Raw genomic sequence first — 19,501 nt, 5'->3', positions numbered from 1 at the left:
TTCCCACCAAACCATTTTACAACGAGGAAGCTGTCTTGCTCGAGTAGGCTCTGCCCAGGGACACAGACAGTTCACCAGTGAGTGGTCTGCACCCAAAGTCTATTGCACATGGTCACACACATTTGCACAAGTACAGCAAGGTGGGAAGGACCCTGGACTCGGAATCAGGAACTGGGCTCTTCCCCCCACCACCAATTCACTGTGTGACCCTAAGAAAGTTGAGATTCTCTGAAGTCCCTTCCAGTCCTGGCAGGAGTGCTATGGCAGAGAAGTCTGTACTTTAGTGCTCCAGGCCACCTCTGATGATCCTTCTCCTAGCCACCCCAACCCTCGCAGTCTGTCTGTCTTGTCCCTGCAAGAGGCTAACTAAGAGCCTGGAGGTAACTGGAGAGTCTTGGCCTCTCCTGGCCCCCACCCAGTGTCTTCTGCTTCCTGCTCCATCTCTTTTACCCAACCTCCCTGCAAAAAGCATTTAGATGGGGCTGGAGCCCAGCTAAGAGCTAAGAGCTCACACTGGAGCTGCACGAACCCAGTGCTGAGCGCTGGCTCCCCAGCCACTGGCCTCGTGACTCAACCTTCCTGAACTTCAGTCTCTGCCTCTACCGGCTCAATAATGGAGTCCGTTTCCCAGAGCTGTGATGAGAACGGGCAATCATGAAGTGTCTGGCCCAGGAAGAGCCTATAAACCATGGCTACTATGATTAACATTAATCACTTTTTCAGGTGGGGATCTCAAGGCTGCTATTCTGATGGCAAAGGTTGTACCCTGCTCAGAGGCACAACCTGAGGGGCTACAGAGGGGCGGGATCTCGCCCTGGTCTCACTTGCCAGAGCTGTGGCAGAGAGGAGGAGAGCTCTCTGCAGTCACACGAAGGCCCCCAGAGCTGCCCCGGAGCCCCTCAGTCCCGGGGCTGCTACCAAGTTGGAGAGGGGAAATCCCCATGCCTGATGGCATTGAGCAAGCATCAGGTCCAGCGCCTGGAGACTGAGGCCCCTCAGGGGCCAGGGGCAGTGGACACTCACCGAGCAGCTGGACGCCCCGCGTGAGGCCGTAGACATCCACCAGGGCCCAGAGTGGGTCGGCCGTGCGGACCCCATTGAAGAAGAGCATGGCTGCCGAGTCGTTGATGCGGTAGAAGACGCGGCCCTTCTTGTCCACCCAGAAGGCAATGATGTTGCCCTCGTTGGCAAATTCCTCAGGCAGTGCCTTGGCCCAGAAGCCACTCTGGGACACCAGGTCGGGGCAGGCGTACTTGGGGAGCGAGTCGGGGTGGATGCGGGAAGGGTCCTTGCTGGTGAAGCCCAGCCGCAGGGCCCCGCTCCAGCAGCACTGCTTCCTGGTGATCTGGTGGCAGGGGGCAGCCTCAGCCCAGCCACTCCCCCTTCAGACAGACGGGGGAGGGAGGGCACCCTTCTCTGCAGACCACCCTCCGCAGGCCTCCAGGGTCTCCTGCAGCCTGCTCTTCTCCCTCCCCCGGGAGCCGCCTCAGGGCTGGGCAGGGACAGGTTCCCGTGGCCACTCCCAGCCCCGCTCCTCCTTTGTCACAAAGGAAGGCTGGGAAAGAAGTAGGGAAGAGAGGGAAGGGTGGCAGCGGGAAGGAAAGCCAAGGGACGGGGTGCTAATGGCGCCCACAGCAGACCCTGGCTGTGGGGAGGGTTGGAGGCGCAGGGGGTGCGGGGCGGGCCCACCTTTAGCCTGACTTGCTCATAGATGAGCACGGGGCGGTTGCTGAAGGTGATGGCGTTGCAGAAGCTGGCCTGCCTCTTGACGGCCTTGTGGCTGAGGTCCATGAGGATCTGGGAGCCCTTGGTGTGTGGGTGGAAGAGCAGCGGCGTGGCTGGGAGCCCCCCGCCGGGTAGCACTGGTGGGCAGTGCTTCTGCTTGTGGTGGCATCTGTGAGAAGTGACGGGGAAGGGGCTCCCGATGGAATCTGCAAAGGAACAGGCCACAGCGTCAGAACTTCACAGGTCTGAGAACCAGACCAGGGACCCCAGGGAAGGGCTAGGGCATAAGCAGACATCTCGTGTCACCCAGTATTTCCACCGTAGCTGCCACCCTCCACCATGGCCACTTGTACCACCGTCCTCTCCTGCTTCCACCCGCCACAATCTCCCAGGTCACCTTCTCCCATCATCCTTTATTGGTTCATTATCCACTGCCACCCGCCCTCTTGTGCTTAACGCCATCCAGCGACTACCCACCCACACAGCCATGAGCACCGCCATTCACTGATTTATATCCTTCACATCTACTGAAAACCAAGCTCCGTCCTAGACACTGGAGCTACAGACACGAAACACCCGTGGATCCTGTCCTCCTGAAGCCACAAGTCCAGAAAGGGAGGCAGACGTGGACACTGTGTTGCCATAGCACATGGTGATAAACACCAAAAGGACCAAATGGCAGGTCACTTCTCAGGAAGGCCTCCTGGGGGGGGGGGGGGAGTTGAATGGAGGCGACATTGGGGCTGGGCTGGCTTTGGGACACTGCAGGCAGGAAGAGAGGGTCTCTGCAGCATTAGACCAGCACGTGTCCACCATGGCGCTCCTCCCTCAGGGCCGCCTCCACCCCAGGCCAGGCTTCCCCTGCTCTCTGCTGCCCGGGCTGATAGAAAGGCATGGTGCTTCCTTCCATAGACAGTTCTAGAAAAGGGGATGGAGAAGGGGCAGGGCTTGGCCAAGGAGCAGACACTTTACAAACTGTTGTGGTTGGCATCCAGGAGTCGGGGCAGGGAGAGGAAGGAGCACAGGACTAGGTGTCGGGCATCTGTGTCTGTCACTCACTGGCTGTGTGACTCTGGAGAAGACACTTCCCCTTCTGGCACAGGGGGTGGCCTTTGTCCCTGACTTCAAGACAAGCATCAGCAGCTGGGCAGCATTACTACATGGGCTGGGGGCTAGGGTTCCTCAATTCCTCCCCAGGAGCTACCCCCACTAGTCCTTCAGGAATTGGAGTACCTGTCCATTTTGTCATTTTAAGGAAACAGAGACACTGAGGACAGGGAAGAAGGAGGTAGAGAGGTTCAGAGCCTCAAAAGGTGACTGGGGTCTTCTAGGATGTTTCAAATTTTAGTTCCTCCGAGACAGGAATTTAATAATGCAAAGAGCCACTTCCGCCGTAGGTCTGCCCGAACCCTTCCACTCCTAACAGGGGAGGGGGAGGAAAGAGGAACCTGGGAGGCAGCAGGCAGGGACCTCTGTCCAGGCGGCTGGCTTTGGTTTCACCACTTTGCATCTCTTTGCATTTTTGCTCCCTCCTTCTCAGAGGGCCCCAGGCACCTGCTTCCATAGCCCAGGACCAATCATCCCCGTGCACAGTTCTTGAGGCCTGTCTGGAGCAGCTTCCTGCATGCCAGGCCTGAGGGTGGGGTGGCACGAGGAAGGCTCGCCCTGCTCTCACCAAGGAGACAAGACGTTCTGGAACTGCCAAACAGCACAAGGTCTTTGAGAGCCGTCAGGCTGCGAGGGCTGGAGTTGCTCAGAGAGCCCCAGACAGCAGGAAGCTTCCTGGAAGAAGTCAACGAACTCTGGATAGTGCAGGGGAAGGAGGTCACTCCAGGAAGGAGACAGCTGGGGTGAAGGGCAGAGGGTGCGCTGCCCGGAAAAGGTGCCCACTGGGCTCAGGCCGCCTCAGACACAGCTTGACTCTTGGTTTCAAAAAAGACCTGCTGGCGAAAGGGAGCGTTTCACACCGTCTAGGGATGTATCCAGATTAGAAAAGAATGTATAAAGGGGAAAGGAAACTCCTGCTGTGTGAACGGATAACAGAGCAGGGAGCATCTGTGTAAGGGACTAGTACTCGGTGGTCAAAAGCAACCAACTGCAGACACGAACGACAACGCGGACAAAGTGTAAAATAATTATGCAGGGGGCAACAAGCCAGGTTAAAACCAGCACGCACTCCCCAGAGCCACCGCAGAAACTCTGCTCCCTTCACAAGCCTTCCTCTCCCTCCACTCTGTCCCACGTTTATCACATCCCAGGAAGGACAAACCAAGCTATGGCAATCAAAAGCAGGAAAGTGGATGTCTGGGGCAGCAGGGGGTACCAGAGGGACCACCAAGGAGCAGAAGGCAGCATTTAGAGGTGACATGCTCATCATCCCAATGGTGGTGGTGATTTCATAGGTGTATACATGGCTTTTTCTTTTTCTTTTCTTTCTTTAGTTTATTTATTTATTTATTGGTACCAGGGATTGAACTCAGGGGCACTCGACCACTGAGCCACATCCCCAGTTCTAATTTTTGTATTTTATTTAGAGACAGGGTCTCACTGAGTTGCTTAGCGCCTCGCTATTACTGACACTGGCTTTGAACTCAAGATCCTCCTGTCTCAGCCTCCTGAGCCCTGGGATTACAGGCGTGCCCCACCGCACCCAGCAAGTATACGTGTTAAAACACCACATCGTACACTTCACGTGTGTGCAGTTAAGTGAATGGCAAATATACCTCAATAAGGCAAGTTGGTTGTTTTCAGGGGAGTGGTATCCTAAGGATTAAACCCAGGACATTCTACCACTAAGCTACATCCCCTGCCTTCTTATTTTTGTGAGACTGGGTCTTTTTTTTTTTTTTTTTTTTTTTTTTTGCGGTGCTGGGGATGGAACCCAGGGCCTTGTGCTTGCAAGGCAAGCACTCTACAAACTGAGCTATCTCCCCAGCCCGAGACTGGGTCTTGTTAGGTTGCTTAGGGCCTTGTTAAGTTGCTGAGGCTGACCTCAAACTTGGGATCCTCCTGCCTCAGCCACCCAAGTCCCTGCACCATTACAGGCCTGCATCATTGCTCCCAGCCAATAGAGTAGTTTTCAAAGCCCGCTGAGCTACCAACTGGAGCTTCTCCTTTAGGGTCCTCACTCCCCATTCCTCCAACCAGAGCTCATAGACCACTCACAGGGCCTCAGCTTCCTTCAAGACATTTCCTCTCCTTCCTACCCATCCCTGTTGGAGTCCTGGGGTTCTGGGTAAAAGTTCAGAAAATACTGCATCTGAGCAAATATGGTGGAGATGACTAGGACCCAGAGATCCAGGCCCTGAAAGGACATTCCCCAGGGCTTCCCTTCCACAGGGAGGACCCAGGAGCACAGATCCCCTGCCAATTCCAGGGTTGGGTAGTGGGTGGAGAGTGGAGCAGGGACAGCACATGGTCCACATCTTGAATGACAGCAGAGCAAATGGAGAAGGTGGGCATAGGATACCCTGGTCCTGGGGGCACAACCTGCACTGAGACACGTGGTCTCCAAAAACCCCACTCATGGTACACACACACCTGTGAGAACACAAAGGCCATCCCAACCCAAAGCCACACCAGAGGAAGAAGGGCTCATCCCTCTTCCTCATCCTGTGACCAGGACCCGATGTTGACAGGTACTACTGATATGCATGTGTTCATGTACATGTGGTTGTACAAACAACACATGAAAAACACAAGCCCGTCATACACAGGCCAAACGTAGCTAATGATCATGGCGGCCACGTGCCAAGCTCTGAACTGGGAGTTTTACATACCCTAAACCAATTTTGCCCTCACACCAAACTTATGAAGTAGGAAGGGACATTATCAACCCATTTTATTGATGACAATTTAAGCCTTGGAAGATTATATGGCTTGTCAGAGGTCACACAAGAGGCAGGAAGTGGATCTGAGAGCCAAACCCAGCAATCTGACTGCAGGACTCTCGTTTAGCTAATAAGCTTTTAATAGCCAAGAAATCGTGGGTTTTTGTGTTCTGGGTACATTTTTAAAATGCACATTAAAATACAGCCATAACTTATAAACATGAAAAAAAAGTTCACCAGGTACCACCTAAAATCATGCCATGGAGCACATTCTATTATGCTGCCTCCACGAGATCATGTAGCCACCAAAACACAGAGATGCAAAACATGTTCTCAGCCCTCATCCACGGCCAGTGGGATGCAGCCAGGGGCATCCAGTGTGGAAAACAGGTTGGCCGTTTCTAATAAAGTCACACACCTCCCATACGACAAAGCACTGGCACTTCTGGGCATTTCCCCAAGAGAAATGAAAACACATCCACCCAATGACCTGCGCACAATGTATAGCCGCCTTATGCATAATGACCCCAGACTGGAAACAATTCAATAACCTTCAACTCTGAACAGATCAAGGAAATGTGGTGCATATGACTACTGCTCTGCAAGAAAAGCAGCAATGACAACACAGACACACACAAGGCCCAACTCAAAAGCATGCCAAGCGAGAGACACCAGATACGCAAGGCCACCTACTGTAGGACACCATCCGTGTGACATTCAGGAAAAGGCAGAAGCAGAGAGGTAGAGATCAGTGTGTTTGGGGGAAGGGAAGAGATCTGACCCCACAGGGACATAAAGGAAGCTTTCTCGATGACAGAATTGTTCTCTGTCTTGATTGTGGTAGTAGTTACGCAACTCACCCATGGGTCCAAACAAATGGAACACTTTAAAAGGATGCATTTCATTGCATATACATTATGCTTCAATTAAAAATCAACAACTAATAAGCCAGGTCTTCACAGGGATGGAGAGAGGAGAGGCTGGGATTTCTGGCCACCAAGGCACCCCCACCACCCCACCCCAGTGCTACGATCTGGATCATCTCACAGAGGACCCCAAAGCTGAGTTGGACCTGCCATTCTAACCCTTAACTGTAAGTCCCTTCCACATCTCTGAAATGTGTGCTGTTCCCTGCCCCTCGTAGGTGTGGAGAGACAGCACTTTAGCAGTTGCAAAAGTCTGAGAAGTCCCACGTGCCCTCTTCCTATAACGAGGTCTCCTAGGCCATCAGGACAGCCACAGAGGTCAGGCCTGCCTGGAGGAGCTGTTCCCGACCCCCTTCTCTCTGAGCTCAAGCTGTGTGATGTCTCTGGGCATCTCCTACCCCTGGACCATGGGCTCCTACCGCCTGGCAGGTTCCAGCTGCACCCCTGACCCCGCAGCCTCTGGACTCAGGGGAGTCCCCAAACCCCCTGAACTGTAAATCCTGCCTCAGAAATCAGCATCCCTGGGGTCAGTCCTTTCCTGTCCACTCTGTTGTTACAACCGTAGTTCAGTTCCTATCAATCCTCTTTTGAATCGGGGCCACTATGTACAGCCACATAGGCTGGGTCCTGAACACTCCCAGGTGTGCTGTTCTCATGGATGACCATGTTAGCTGAAGCGCAGGTCCTGATCAGGATGACTGCCACCCTGAGTCTCTGCTTCTGCTAAAATCCATGGGAGCAGCACAGGAAGCAATGTGGGAATTAACCTGAGCACAACTCTGCATAGAGAGTCCAGAGCCGGCAGCCGGAGGCAGGGTTCCTTCCCTACTCCATCCAACTTCCTCCCTGCACTTTGACATGCACTATGACCCCTGGTGGTCCCCATTCTATGGATGAGTAAGTTGTAACTTAGGCTAGTTAAGCAACTTGCTTGAGGTCACACAGCAATTCTGTGGCAAAACTGGGACCTTAGCACTGGTCTTCCAATGCCATGTCCACAGTCCTTTACCCTCCGCAGCACCTGATAGTAGAGTTCGTTTCCCTAGGAGTCCAAGATCATAGGCCCTGGGGACAGGCTGCCTGAAGCAGGTGTAAAGGGCCTCAGGGTGGTGGGCATGTGGCTGCACAACTAGTCCACCAAGGGCCAGGGACCCTGAGTGGACCCTGAGTCATGACATCTGGTTCCAGCAGAGTCCCCAGAGAGGGCCCCCTTGTGAGAGCTTTACTAGCTTCTCAGGAGCCCCAGGGGACCCTGCTCAGGCAAAGCTGCAGCTGACACATGGAAACTCACCCCCACAGCCCCTGTCCTCCAGGGTATGTATGAGATGCCAGACACAAGCCTGGCCAGCCCTCGGGGTGACCCTTGCCAGCTCCAGATCACATTCCTAGCCCTGGCGGGGTCCCAAGGGAGAAGCCTGAACACACACACACACACACACACACACACAGCCTCCAGAGTGACCAAGCTCTGCCCCAGAACCACTGGAGAGCCCTCACGTCCAGCCTGGTCACCAAGGAGAAACAGGGAGGGAGATCACCACCCAACCAGGCAGTGGCACTAACCCCCATGACAGTGCCCAACCCCTGCGTGGCTCAACAGGCAGGGTGTCTTGACTTTTTCCCATTGCCACTCTGACACAGCCCTCAGAAGCTAAGTTTCATGTCAAGGTCACCCAGTCACAGTGAAGAGCCCAGGACCTGGACCCAGGCCTGACAGCCTCCCAGCCCAGCAGCTCCTTCTTCCACCGGGAGACCTCCGGGAGCCTTGTTTTCTCATCGGTAATGTGGAGTCACAGCAGACCTTCTTCATGGGATTCTTGTGAGCAGTAAAGGAGATGCTGTCTGTAAAACTCAGGAAGTGGCTGCTGTTATTATGATTATTACCATAAGTTACATCGCTCCATCCTGTCCTACCTCCATGCAATGACGGGGACCATTCTCCCTGCCCCACCAAGTATCTGCAAAGCCCACCTAAATTAAGGCCCAGCTGAGGCCGAGTGCTTTTGAGATCACTTTGCCCTTCGCTCATGACTGAATGTGGTGCAGTCCTTGTCATTCCCATCTCCTATGAAGGAGGCTTGTCTCCCTTTCTGGATAATGGAGCAGGGCCAAGAACCTGAGCATTGGAGGCAGGAGGCCCTGATTCAAACCCTCACTGGCCACAGATTTGCTATGTGACTTTGGGCAAGCTGCTTCGCCTCTCTGGACTTTGAATTCTTTCTCTGACTCATGGTAGCTGCTCTGACCCCCTCTCCGGGCTGTTGTGCAGATCCAGTGAGTTCATAGATGCAAAAGAATTTTGCAAATTTTAATACCTGACCTCAACATGTCATTTTTTAAAAATAAATGCAACAACCACCACCGTAGGAAACGATCGGCTCATTTCAGCCCAGTGGGAGGCCAGACAACTGTAGTCTCATTTTATTCCAAACACCCTAATCTCAGATTGCCAGGACAGTCCCCACGTGGGCTAGTTTGTGTGCATTAATTAAACAGGGCTCCCTCTTGGGTAAAGAATTTGAGAGAAAGTTGTGATTGTGGCTCAGTGGTAAAGCACTTGCCTAGCATGTGTGAGGCACTGGGTTTGATTCTCAGCACCACATAAATGTAAATAAATAAAGGTATTGTGTCCACCTAAAATTAAAAAAAAAAAAAAAAAGAAGAATTTGAGAGAAAGGACGAGGGCCCCTGACTGGAGACAGGAGGGCAATTGGGAGGGGACTTGGATGACAGGGATGATGGCAAAGTTGAGTGAAAGTGAGCCTCCTGGTCTCCTTGAGGGACCCTTTGACTGCTCTACCCTCCAGGTGTGGCCAAAGCCCATTTCTCAGCTGCAAACCCTTCTTTCCCCTTCCCATCATGCACCTGCCCTTCTCTCGATTATCCTGCAGACTTCAATTCCTCTCCGACCCCCAGACTTCGTTAGGGGCACTGCTTTGATCTGTGGGGACCTCTACACCTCCAAGTTCAGCATCCATCACTAAGCAGTCTTTCTCAATCCTGGTTCCTCCAAATCCTCCGGGGGCCTCAGTGTGCACTGCATTGACTCGACTCTTCTGTATCCAGAATGGTCCGAGATAACACCATCCTTGTGAGAGCTGAGAAAGACCACTCAGACCACCTTCAGCTTCCTGGCTGGGAAAGGCTGCAAGGTTCTTTGTGCTTGTCTGTTCCCCTGATGAACTGTAAGCCTACTGAGGGCAGAGATCATCATCTTTTTTCTACTGCTGTCTCCCCAATGCCTAGGTCTGAGCACAGAGCAGGTATTCAACAAAAGCTGTTGAAGGGGGCTAGGGAGATAGCTCAGTTGGTAGAGAGCTTGTGTTGCGAGCACAAGTCCCTGGGTTCGATCCCCAGCACTGCAAAAAAAAAAAAAAGTCATTGAAGGAATTGCCAGTTTGATTCTTCCATCTACTGAGCAACTGGCAGGTGTTCAGGGAGGACCCACTCTGTGCTTTGCCCTTTTTAGTGGCCAGTGAAGAGATTGGAAAACAGAGGGGATAAAGCGGGTAGCTTTCTTCTCTGCCCAGCACCAAGATTCCACTCCACATCCCCAACTAGAGTTATGCAGGCTCAAGAAACTTCAGCTGGGTGCAGTGGCATATGCCTGTAATCCCAGTGGCTCTGGAGGCTGAGACAGGAGGATTCCAAGTTCAAGACCAGCCCCAGCAACTTAGCAAGACCCTGTCTCAAAAAATAAAAAGGACTGGGGATGTGGCAAAAAAAAAAAAAAAAAAGAAGGAGGAGGAGGAGGTAGGAGAAGGAGAAGGAGGAAACTTCAATAGCTACCCACTTGCTAGCAGGAAAAAAGGAGGGAATAAAAAGGAGGTGTGTTGATCTTTCTTGTATATCAAACACTGCACCAAAAACCCTTTGTATCCAACCCTATCTTGCCCTCTCAATCCCAATCTGTGGGAAGCCACCCCTACTGGGACCCCACTGATCCCCATCCTCCTCATGGCCTTCATGCCCACATGTGGCCCCTTTTCCCCCCAGTGTGGGCTGGACCCAACAGTTCACTTCTAGAGTAGAATACAGCTGAAGTCATGGCATGTCACGCCAAAGACCAGGTTATTAAAAAACACCATCATTTCCATCTTGGTCACTCTCTCTGGCCTCTCTGGAATTGCTCCCTCTGGGGAAGCCAACTGCCATATCACAGGCAAAGAGAAGCCCATGTGGTGGGAAACCAAGAACACCAATAACAGTAAGCACGGAAATGGCTGCCTCCAGGCAAGCCTTCAGACGAGGCTACAGCCCCAACCAACAATGTGACCACATCCACAAGAGAACCTAGTGAACCCCACCAGATTCCTGACCACAGAAGGTGAGATGGTTGAATGCTTGTTGTTTTAAACTGCTAAGATTTAGGGTAATTTGTTTTGCGGCAAGAGATAATTAATACAGTACTGATAGTTTCGTTTCATAGGTAAGGAAACAGAGGCTCTGAGAAGTGACTTGCCAAGGTCACATAGCTGGTAAGGGGGCGGGGCTCAGTGCTGAACTCAGATCTATCACACCAGTGTGCCCAGCGCCCCCTCCCTGCCTGAGCCCTCCCCTCCACCCAAGCCAGTGTCTCCTTGACCTCCCAGGCCTCGTGCACACACCTTCATCCTTTATGACCCAGAGTGAGGAGCCATGTTAGCATCCTCCCATCTCCCCAGAGCACCTGACTCACACAGCAGGTCCTGTGGCTGCCCAGAAGGATGAAGAGAGCCATGATGCCCAGGTGGGGAAAGGAGTGTGTCCGGGAACAGACGATTGCCACCTCCATGGCAAATTCATCTCCAAACCAAGCCTCTCTCACTCACTCTGACATCCCAGTCTGTGCCCTTCCCAGCAGCCAGATGTGCATGCAGCTGTGCCTCTGAATATCCTCACTGCTGGAAGGCAAACCAGTCTTCCTCCTCTTCCTTTTTCCTTCCTCAAGGTTCCAGAAGGGGATTCCAGATGATTCAGCTTCCTATTCCTGTCCTCCCAGTACCTCTCCAAAGTCCCCAGGCCAGGCCTGAGACGAGGGGAGGTCTGGCTCACATCAACGTCCACACCACAAGTCCTCCCCACTGAGCTCCCCGTGCGCTGTGGGTATGCACACACACAGACGGTGGGTGTGCCTAATGAAGGACACGAGCACCCAGGGCACACTGTCCCGGGCCCGCCACAGCTGCAGGTGCAGGGGCAAGCACACCCAGACCTGAGGGAGCCTCCACGAAACCCTCACGAAAGCCTGACCCCATGTACCACATGCCAGGTTCACTGCCACAGAGCCCGTGAGTCCACCGGATCCTTGCTGTGCCCCTGCAGGAAGACCTTGCCATCCCCAGTCTAGACACATGATGCTGAGACGCGGGCAGATGAAGGGACTGAGCTGAAGACACACAGCCAGCAAGAACAGAGCCGCAGACTTTTGCCCAGGACAACTGCCCTGATTCCCCTTCCTCTCTACACCTTGTCTGGCCTCTGCCCAGCTGTCCACTGTTCTACCTCTTCTCTCTGTCGCCCCCTTCAGCTCCAGAGAGCTCCAGTATCCCACACGCTTCCCCCTTCCTCACTGACTAAGCACCTGCTGGTGTCCACTGAGCACTGGGCTGTTAAGGGAACATGGAGCTGGGTTGTCCTGCCACCTGCCCTTCCAGAGCCCACAGGCCAAATGGGGTGCAGATGTGTGGGTGCACAGGAGGTCACAGGCACACCCTCAAGCTCCAGAGAGCTCACCTTGGCCAAAGTCCCCAGCACTGCTGCTGGGAAACCCGTGGGTCCCTCTGCACTAATCTCGGGGCTTATAAGACCATGGGATGCCTCCTCCCCCACTGCTGGCTTGAGGATTAAGGAACCCAGGAAGGAGAAGTGGGGAGTCAGATCCAATGGAACAAGGCCTGACATCCCTTCTGAGTCACCAGCTGCATGACTCTAGCTAGCCGTCTCCCTTTCCAGGGCACAGTATCACGATCTGTGAAAGGAGGAAGTAGAAACCAGTATCTCAGGGCCCTGAACCCTGACACCCTCCAGCACTCAGGTTTCATGCTGGGGGTGACTCTCTGAGTGTGCAGGTGATGTTATCCATGGGTGGTCCCTCAGCAGTGGTCCACCCCTGGTCCTGGAGGGAGTGCCTACGGGAAATGACAGAGGAAGACTAGAAAAGAAGAGGGGGCCAGGAGAGGTGGGAAGGAGAGGGGGCTTCCCAGTATCACTGCTGCCTCCCTCTGTGAGGACCGGCCCCACCCCCGCCAGCCTGCCCACTAGGCCAGGAGCAGCTCTGGAACCTGCTGATGAAAGAGATCAAGCAGGCCACTGGCGAAACCTCGTCCAACTGGGAATTCATTTCCCTCATCAGTCCCCTGCCAGGCTGGTCCCAGAGGGTTCCTCACCAGCAGCCTTACTACACACACACACACACACACACACACACACACACACAAACACACAGAGGCATGTCACAGGCGCAGAAGACTCCACAAATGTGGCTACTCGCCTGGAAACACAGGACAATACACAATCCCTTCGATACACACGTAAGACACACATCACAGAGGTACACAAAGACCGACCCAAAACACAGTCTGTAGATACCAAAACACAGAGACCCAAAACACATCCTCATGCACAGAACCAGGTAACGCCACCGCCACCCCAGAGTCCCCAGTCAGTCTCTGCCACCTCCCCTTCATTCACCATAACCCAGTAATCCAAAATCCAGGAACTGAAACAAACCAAAAGCCCAAGGCCACAGGAAAAACAGTCGAGGACCACGTCAACGTGTCTGTGGGAGTCCACGCAGGCTGACAGCACCGCCAGGAAGGAGCTAACCCTGGCACCTACACAGGCCCCAAGCGCCTCCCAGCAGGCAAAACCAGAACCGCCAAGTAGCTGGTGTGTGCAAGCAGGGTGGGCATGCATGTGGACGCGTGGACGCAGGGGTTCTGGCAGGCGCTGTGTGGGCACAGGCGCACACCCCACACCCCTGGACTGATGAGAATGGCAGTGGGGCAGCAGCCAGGGCCAGCTTCGGGGATGCCCAACCTGAGATGGGGGTAGGCACTCACCAAGGGTCACTCAGCCTGGATGCCCACCCAAGCCATCCTCTTGTTCCCAGGAAAATGGGGCACAGGGAAGGGAGGACTCTGACTCGTGGGCTCAGAATGCCTGTCTGAGCCCTCCTGAATTTTCCCAAGTTCTCTGCTCACATTGATCCATGTGATCCTCAGGTTAACCTCATGAGGCTGCCCCACACACAGATGAGAAAACCGAGGCTCAGGAAGACCCTTGCCCTCATCACAACACTCCAGACCTGTGATGCTGTGCTCGAGGCAGCTGGAGGACGGTGTGCTGCGTCCTGAGCCTACGCTGAGTGCCTCTGTCCTTCCCGGGCCACGAGATTGCCCAAGTCTGACTCCAGTGGAAAATGTCAGGCGGCTCCAGACCCTCTGCCAACAGTGAGCCCTGAGAAGAGCCCCCACCCCACAGAAGGGTAGGCCAGGCCCAGGTCAGCCCAATTCGAGTCTCCAGCCAAGGCCCAGGCCACTGGCACTGCCCCTGGCCGACTCCGGATTATGTGTCTTCCAGGGCCTTCCATCTGTCACTTGGCCTTCTGTGCCCAGGACGAAATTAATTTCCTTTTAAGAGAGCCAATGATTTGGGTTTCCCTTGTCTTTCCCTGCCTTTTCTTTTTAAATTAAAATTTACTGTCCCAAAGTTCAGAGCCTGGAAGGGGGATGCCAACTGGTCACCAGGCTCAGCTTCCCAACGGCTCCTGCTACCACTCTCCTTCCTGCTTCGCCTTTCCCAGGTCCCTGGATGCCCAGTAGACTCAGCAGAAGGAGTGTGGAGTCCAGGGGAAGGAGCTCAGGGGAGTGTGGCAGGGACTCCCCACAGTCAGCGTGCTGTTCTGTCACTAGCCACTCTGTAGAGGAACCCCTGTTCCTAGTCCTGAGGAAGGCTTCCCCTTCCTGGGTCTGGTACCACATCGGCCATGTTGCTTCCAAGACCACAGCTCTAGAGCCAGAAGAATGAGAGGTCAGGAGCTGAAGCAAACAGGAGCGATCAGCCCTCCTCCCTTCCACTCCCTTCACCTCTGACAGGAGCTGAACCTCAAAGGTCAGAGGTTCTCTGTCACCTCGAGAACCTAGGCACTGTGGGGGCTGTTACTAGTACACCCATGTGCTTAGGCACAAGCCAGCACAGGTACATGCCCGCAGACACCTCCAGTGCACACTCATGAGCACAGACACTCATGCACACATCCGTGTGCCACACATTCTCTCCAGCTCCATCATGGAGCACAGCACCACCTCCATGGCCCACAAACAGTCCCCCCAGCTGTCTAACTGTGGTCAGCCTCAGTCTGGGGGAAAGGTGGGGAGAGACACCCAGGACCTCACATCCCACTTGGGGCTGATCAACACCCTGGAAGGAGGACAAGGAGACTTGGCAGGGGGTCCCAGCTGCCTGACCTTCCGGCTCTCCCCAGACCGCCTTGCTTCCCCCACTCCAGTGCCTACCACTCAAGGCTCCCCACACAGCTTCGGAGCCCACCAAGGAGTGAGGAGGCAGGGGTCTAACCAAGCCCTCAGTCCCAGTGCCCCTGGGGTCCCAGCCTCCCAGGTCCCCAGGTTCGGGGTGGGCGGGCCCCCAGCATGGGCTGGGGCCTTACCGTGGAGGTTGCTCCGGGTGATCTGTCCCCCCATCTCCGGCGGCGGACAGGACAGGACAGGACAGCACGGCCACCACCGTTTGGCCGGCTGGCCTCGTCACCAAGCCGCCCGGGGCGCCAGCTCCCCTCCTCCTCCCCCCAGCCCTCCCCCGCGGCGGGCCGGCATGGCAGGGCCGAGCGGCCCCTCCTGCGTCCCCACGCGCTCCTCCCGCACGCACACGCCCGCCCGCCAGCCGGCCACACACGCATGCACACCCCCGGCCCCGCTCCGCCGCCTCCCAGCTCCCACCCACTCGGAGCCTCCCCCGCCTCCCGCGCTGGTACAGGCGATGGGATCTGTCATGTTTATTTACATAAGGAGGAGGAGACTGGAGGCTGCCTGAAATAGCCGCTCCAGAGCGCGCTGGAGATGCCCCAGCCCCCGCCGCTCCCCATCACACACACACACACACACACACACACGCACACGCACACGCAGCATCCCATGGATGTAGCTACACCTCAGCAGGCCTATGGCCATCGTCACACACTACTGCATGCAAACGTGGGGCTAGTGGGGCTAGGCAAGGTGCGAGGGGGAGCAGAACAGAAATCCTCCCTGCCCTCAAGGGGTCCGCAATCAGGCTAGAGGAGCTTCTTCACCGGCAGCTAATACCCCTGTCTTCTTCCTGGCTCTGTTCCAAGCGCTTTTGAATAGTTAACTCCTTCGGTCCTCTCCGGCTGATGATGAGGCCAGTATCACTGCTACTATCAACAGGTACCAAGAGTATTATTATCTTAAAGGGGAGAAGACTGAGACACGGAGAGATTACTCACCCAGAAGGTGGTAGGGCAGAGATGCAGACCTAGGTAATCTGGCACCAGAATTCTGATTTTCATTTCCCAGGAAACAGGACCACTCCCCGACCCCACCATGAAAAGGAACAAAATAGTCCTCTATCTTGCACGTGCACACACACGTATAGCAACACTATACACCTAGATCATGTCACATGGTTACACACAGATATGGCTCATAAGCTCCTGGAGGCATCCACAACCATGCACAATTAGCTACCTCCTGCCTACCAGGCACAAACTCAATGTTTACACACACACCCTGCACACACCACATGCATAGAACCACATACTTGTGCAATATCTGGAGAGATCTTAAGGTGTAGAACCTAGCACCCCACACTTGGAGGAGAGAGGAAGGTGCAGACAGAGGGGATGATGGAGGTCAGGAAGGCAAGCCCCTCTAGCTCGAAGCAAGCAAATGATGACATCCAAATTATCCTCAGATGTACCCAAATCAGCCTCAGGAGGGAGCCCCAAGTCGTTCACTGTGCACATCACCCAGAGCAACTCTGATGTTTAGTCTGGGTGGGAGGGGCTACCATTAAACCCATTTTGCAGAAAAGAAAATGGAGGTTCTGAGCAGCTAAGGAGCTTGCTGCAGTTCTTCACAGAGGAGTCAAGACTCCAGCCCAGGATGCTGGGACAATCTTGCTGTCCATAGCAGGCTCTCCTCAGGACAGGGGCCTTTCCCAAAACAGGACAGCTCTCCCCTCCCAGGCTCTCGTCTGGCCCTAAGCCCCAGGGAAAGAGTAGGATGGGAGAAGAGAGGGCTGGGGGCAGGGGAGGGAGTTGTGGAACTGGCCAGAAGTGCCCCACCTAGGATGGAACTCAGAGGCCTGGGGAAGAGACAGAGGGAATGGGGAGGGACATTCAGGCCTGACCTGGGGTCAGCAACCAGAAGCTGAGCAGGCCCGGGGTGGAAGTGTCCAGAGCCCAGTATGCTGATCATCTCCTCAGTCAGAGACTTCTCTCTCTGGGGGAAGCTGCAGTTCAATTTTATCCAAGCACACGCACATGGGCACTTCCTGTGGGGAGGGAGCTCAGGCAGTCTAAGAGGAAGCTGCCCAAACTCCTTTTGTGGGATCCTGATCATATTAATGACAAATACAGGACCTTGCTCTGTGCTCAGCACTGCTCTGAGCATGCTGCACGTATGAGCTTGTTCAACCCTCTCCACCACCCTAGGAGATGGGTTTATTTTTACATCCATTTTAAAGATAAGGAAACTGTGGCAGAACCAAGTTTCTTTGGAGGCTGTTCCTGTAGCAGCAGGGTCATCTCCTCATCCCACCTGCACCTGCATACCAGTCCTTCCCACATGGCCAGCCTGGCCTTCCCCACACCAGCCTTCTCTCACCTTGGCTCCCGTCTAGTTGCCATTTGAATGTCCCTTCCCTAGCCTCCCGGCACCAGGAATGCCTCTTCCAGGAAGCCTCCCTAGGGCCCCAGGTACAGTGTATGTACCCATCTTGAAACTTGTCTCTCCTCTGAGCCCAAGCTATGTCTCTCCTACTGCTTGTCTTACTCCATCCTACACAGAGACAGTCACAGCCTGGCCAGGGTCTTGTCTGTTTGTCCCAGCTTCACCTGGGTGCATGTCAACAACTTAATGCAACTTGATGCACATCACTGAGCACCTACGTGCCAGACACTAAGCTATGCACTGGGGATGCGACCATGATCCATGAGAAGCAGACCCTGGCTCTCGTGGGCTTATAGTCCTTATCAAGTAGCCTCAATAAGGAACATGGAATTGCAATCCTAGAAAAGTGTTCTGAAACAAAGGAAAGAGTTCCTGGAAGGGGGTTCAGGGCAGGCTTTTGTGAAAATCAAAGGTGAAAACAGGATAATGTCCATGTGCTATTGAGATAGGTTGATGGACAGAGAATGAGCACAACATGTGCAAAGGCCCTGGGGTTGGAGGAAGCCTAACACATTTGAAAAGCAAGGTTGGTACAGCTGGAGCAGGGTCAGTAGGAGGAGCCTGAAGAAAGTTACTGTTGGCAAGCCCAGATGTGCTGGGGGTATACCAGGAGGACCTTAGGGAACAGGGTAGAAAAGCTGGCCGTTTTCCTGAATCAACAGGGAACCCCTGGCAGATTTCAACAGGGGGAACCAAGACTAGCCTTGCATTTCTAAGAGGTCACTCTGCTATCTGGTGTGGGGCACATGTGGAAGGAGGCAAGAAGTGCCAGAGCAGAAAGCAGCTGCCTCCAGCAGTCAGATCTGCACTTGGCTTACTTTGGCTGCCCCTGGGCCTAGCATCGTGCCCCCATAGAGCAGGTGCTCACCAGTGGAACTGAATTCATGTAATTCTCCAGAAGAGGATTGTGGGACACTAACTGAGCTGTAAGCCAGAGGGAGGGGCGGGTGACGCAGGAGCCCTCGGTCCGGCCACCTGAGCGAGAAGAGAACAGAGAAATGGGAGGCAGTCTGGGTGGCTCCAGGATTCCCCAGCACTACTGGCAAAGGGGTTTGCAAGCAGGCTTACCTGGGCTTTCCATACCCCATTGCCCTGTTTCCAACCGGAAGTGGCAGTATCCCTCTATCTGCAGCTTCCCCCCTACCCCTTCCCCAGAGCAGTGTCAGGGCCTCTCCAGTGGGAGGCAGGACCCCTTCAACAAGGTGGAACCAGACAGCACCCCTTCTCTGTTTCCTTCATTGGTGCATCACCCGGGAGTCCATTTGTTCAAAGGATTCTGTCTAAATGGGGTGAGAAAACCTCTGAGCTCCATCATTCACTCAACAAGCATTCACAGAGCACCCACCATGGACCAGCTGGTGAGCGAGACCCAGGCCCACCCTTCAGAAGCCATTCAGCGGATGCACCAGGACACGGTTCCAGATCCCAGTGGGAACTGTGCTGGGATGAAGGAATGAGGTTCTCCGGGCTTTGGCTGAATCATCTCAGCGTTCCCGTTGTAGCCACACTTCGCAAAGGTGGTGAGTGGTTCTACTGAGGGAAGGTTCTACTGAGGGTTCCACTGAACTGGGCTTCAAACTCAGCCCTGCCTGACATCAAAGGTCATGCTCTATCCAGAAAAAAATACCAAAGGGCAGGAACTTCTCTTGCTTGAGGAAGAGACGGCATGAGGACAATAGGTTTCCTCATAAGGAATCAGGAGGGTTCCATGTGTCAGCAGAGCCTAGCAGTTTTCCAGTGGATGGCGGGTGACATCCCAGGGATGGAGCCCAAATAAAGGCAGAGGAGATTGGACAAGTATAAGCTGAACTTCTCCTCTGCTGACAGGACCCAGACAGACACCGAGACCGCATCTTGGAGAAGGCAGAGTCATTCATGAGCTGGGTGAGGACACATTACCTCAAAGCCCACAGGCAGGAGGCAGGGCTAGCTGTGCCTCTGGGGGCTCCCTGGCCTGACAGAATCCTTACTGGGTTTCAGAAGAAATTCCCCTTTTTCCAGTGATGCTGCGGCCACCCACTGAATTTATCTGAGGAACTGAGTCCCCTGGGCTCTCTGAACCTATTCAGCTCTCAAACTGCCCCCCTCCAGAGCTGTCCCTCCTCTT

The 19,501-nt window shown here is 54.4% G+C and overlaps 1 protein-coding gene across 3 annotated transcripts in view; it reads right to left on the bottom strand.

The window, feature by feature from the left end:
- Positions 1-19,501, bottom strand: part of Neurl1 (neuralized E3 ubiquitin protein ligase 1) — a 69,422-nt gene that overhangs the window by 17,657 nt on the left and 32,264 nt on the right. Inside the window, exons 1-3 of one of the 3 annotated variants that reach the window (XM_047554218.1) lie at positions 15,132-15,339; positions 1,690-1,931; positions 1,024-1,345 (exon numbers count right to left, since the gene is read on the bottom strand). In XM_047554218.1, the coding sequence (XP_047410174.1) occupies positions 1,024-1,345; positions 1,690-1,931; positions 15,132-15,165 (598 nt within the window). In that variant the 5' untranslated portion in view covers positions 15,166-15,339. Of the gene's footprint in view, positions 1-1,023; positions 1,346-1,689; positions 1,932-13,524; positions 13,719-15,131; positions 15,340-19,501 lie in introns of those variants that run through there. The other 2 variants (XM_047554219.1, XM_047554217.1) reach the window with 2 other exon arrangements.

The sequence above is a fragment of the Sciurus carolinensis genome, chromosome 5 (genome assembly GCF_902686445.1).
Source record: "Sciurus carolinensis chromosome 5, mSciCar1.2, whole genome shotgun sequence".
Lineage (NCBI taxonomy): Eukaryota > Metazoa > Chordata > Mammalia > Rodentia > Sciuridae > Sciurus > Sciurus carolinensis.
This window is presented reverse-complemented; position numbering and strand designations above follow the sequence as displayed.